The 1,389-nt window shown below is 39.9% G+C and overlaps 1 protein-coding gene across 1 annotated transcript; it reads right to left on the bottom strand.

Annotated features, from left to right (window-relative positions):
* Window positions 1-227: 227 nt before the first annotated feature.
* LOC110149751 (olfactory receptor 5G3-like) lies at window positions 228-1,184 on the bottom strand. Its single transcript, XM_020912336.2, has one exon. The coding sequence runs from the start codon at window positions 1,182-1,184 to the stop codon at window positions 228-230; it is 957 nt and encodes a 318-aa protein (XP_020767995.1).
* Window positions 1,185-1,389: the final 205 nt, after the last annotated feature.

Genomic DNA, 1,389 nt, shown 5'->3' with positions numbered 1-1,389 from the left:
ATTATGTTACATTTATACCATATATATTTATTTATATATATATATATATATATATATATATATATATTCCCTATTATTTTACAAAGGAGAAGACTGAAGAAAAAAGAATATAAGCAGTAGTTTCAGTATATACAACTGTCAGACCTAGGGATTAAAAACAGTCTATTTCTCAGTCAAGTATTCTTTTTACCACACATAATCAAATCAACGTCTTTGGTGCAGCACAATTAGAATTCTATTTTATCACCTTTAAAAATAGTTTTCCTTTCAAACCTCCTGCTGAACGAATTCTTCACCTCTTTGTTCCTCAAGCTGTAGATAAGAGGGTTCAACATGGGAGTTAACACCGTGTAAAAGAGGGAAATCACTTTACTGATACCTAGGGAGGAACTTGAGCTAGGTCGAACATAAACAAAGAAAAGAGTCCCATAGAGGATGGAGACAACTGCCAGGTGAGAAGAACAAGTAGAGAAAGCTTTCCTCCTCCCATCGGCAGTCTGGATCCTCAGGATGGCCACCAGAATGCAAACATAGGAGATCATGATGATCAGGCCACTGAGTACACCTATCGCTCCAGCCAAGGTGAAAAGTATACATTTAATCACTGAGGTGTCTGTGCACGCTAGGGAAAGCAGTGGTGAAATGTCACAGAAAAAGTGATTGATAACATTTGGACCACAGAAGGGTAAGCGAAACGTCAGTGTGGTGTGGGTCATAGAGCTTACAAGAGCCACAGCGTAAGGGCCTATACCCAGCTGCACACAGACCCTCTGGGACATAATGAGTGTGTACAACAAGGGCTTGCAGATGGCCGTGTACCGATCATAGGCCATGGAAGCCAGCAGGAAACATTCAGTGGCCACAAAAAAACCAAGGAACCACATCTGTGCAGCACAACCCACGAAAGAGATGCCCTTTCTCTCCACGAAGATATCACACAGCATCTTGGGGGCAACAGAAGACGAGGAACACAGGTCTACAAAGGACAAGTGACTAAGAAAAAAGTACATAGGAGTGTGGAGTCTGGGATCAATCCCTATGAGAGTGATCATCCCCAGGTTACTCCCTAGTGTGACAAGATAGACCAAAAGAAGAATGACAAATAGGGCAATCTGCTGATAGAGATGACCTGTGAGGCCCAAGAAAAGAAATTCAGTCACTGCTGTCTGATTCTTATTTTCCATTGGTCATTTGTAACCTATATAAGAAACAAAAAATACATGGCATTTTTTAAAAAAATAAGCACATATAAAAGTCTTTTAAACTAATTATAGTTTTTTTTCTTTTAATCTATATACATGGCAGTTACAGAAATAGTGTTAGACTAGGTTGACAATGTTTCTAGGGACTAGACCCTGTCACTTGGGCACACATCCCATAAACTTGGGC

This window comes from Odocoileus virginianus, chromosome 10 (genome assembly GCF_023699985.2).
Source record: "Odocoileus virginianus isolate 20LAN1187 ecotype Illinois chromosome 10, Ovbor_1.2, whole genome shotgun sequence".
In the NCBI taxonomy this organism is placed as follows: domain Eukaryota; kingdom Metazoa; phylum Chordata; class Mammalia; order Artiodactyla; family Cervidae; genus Odocoileus; species Odocoileus virginianus.
The sequence above is the reverse complement of the archived record's forward strand: the minus strand, read 5'-3'. Positions and strand labels throughout refer to the sequence as shown.

Coding starts and splice junctions, on each gene's coding strand:
- LOC110149751 (XM_020912336.2), bottom strand. CDS start 1,184: ATGGAAAATAAGAATCAGACAGCAGTGACTGAATTTCTTTTCTTGGGC.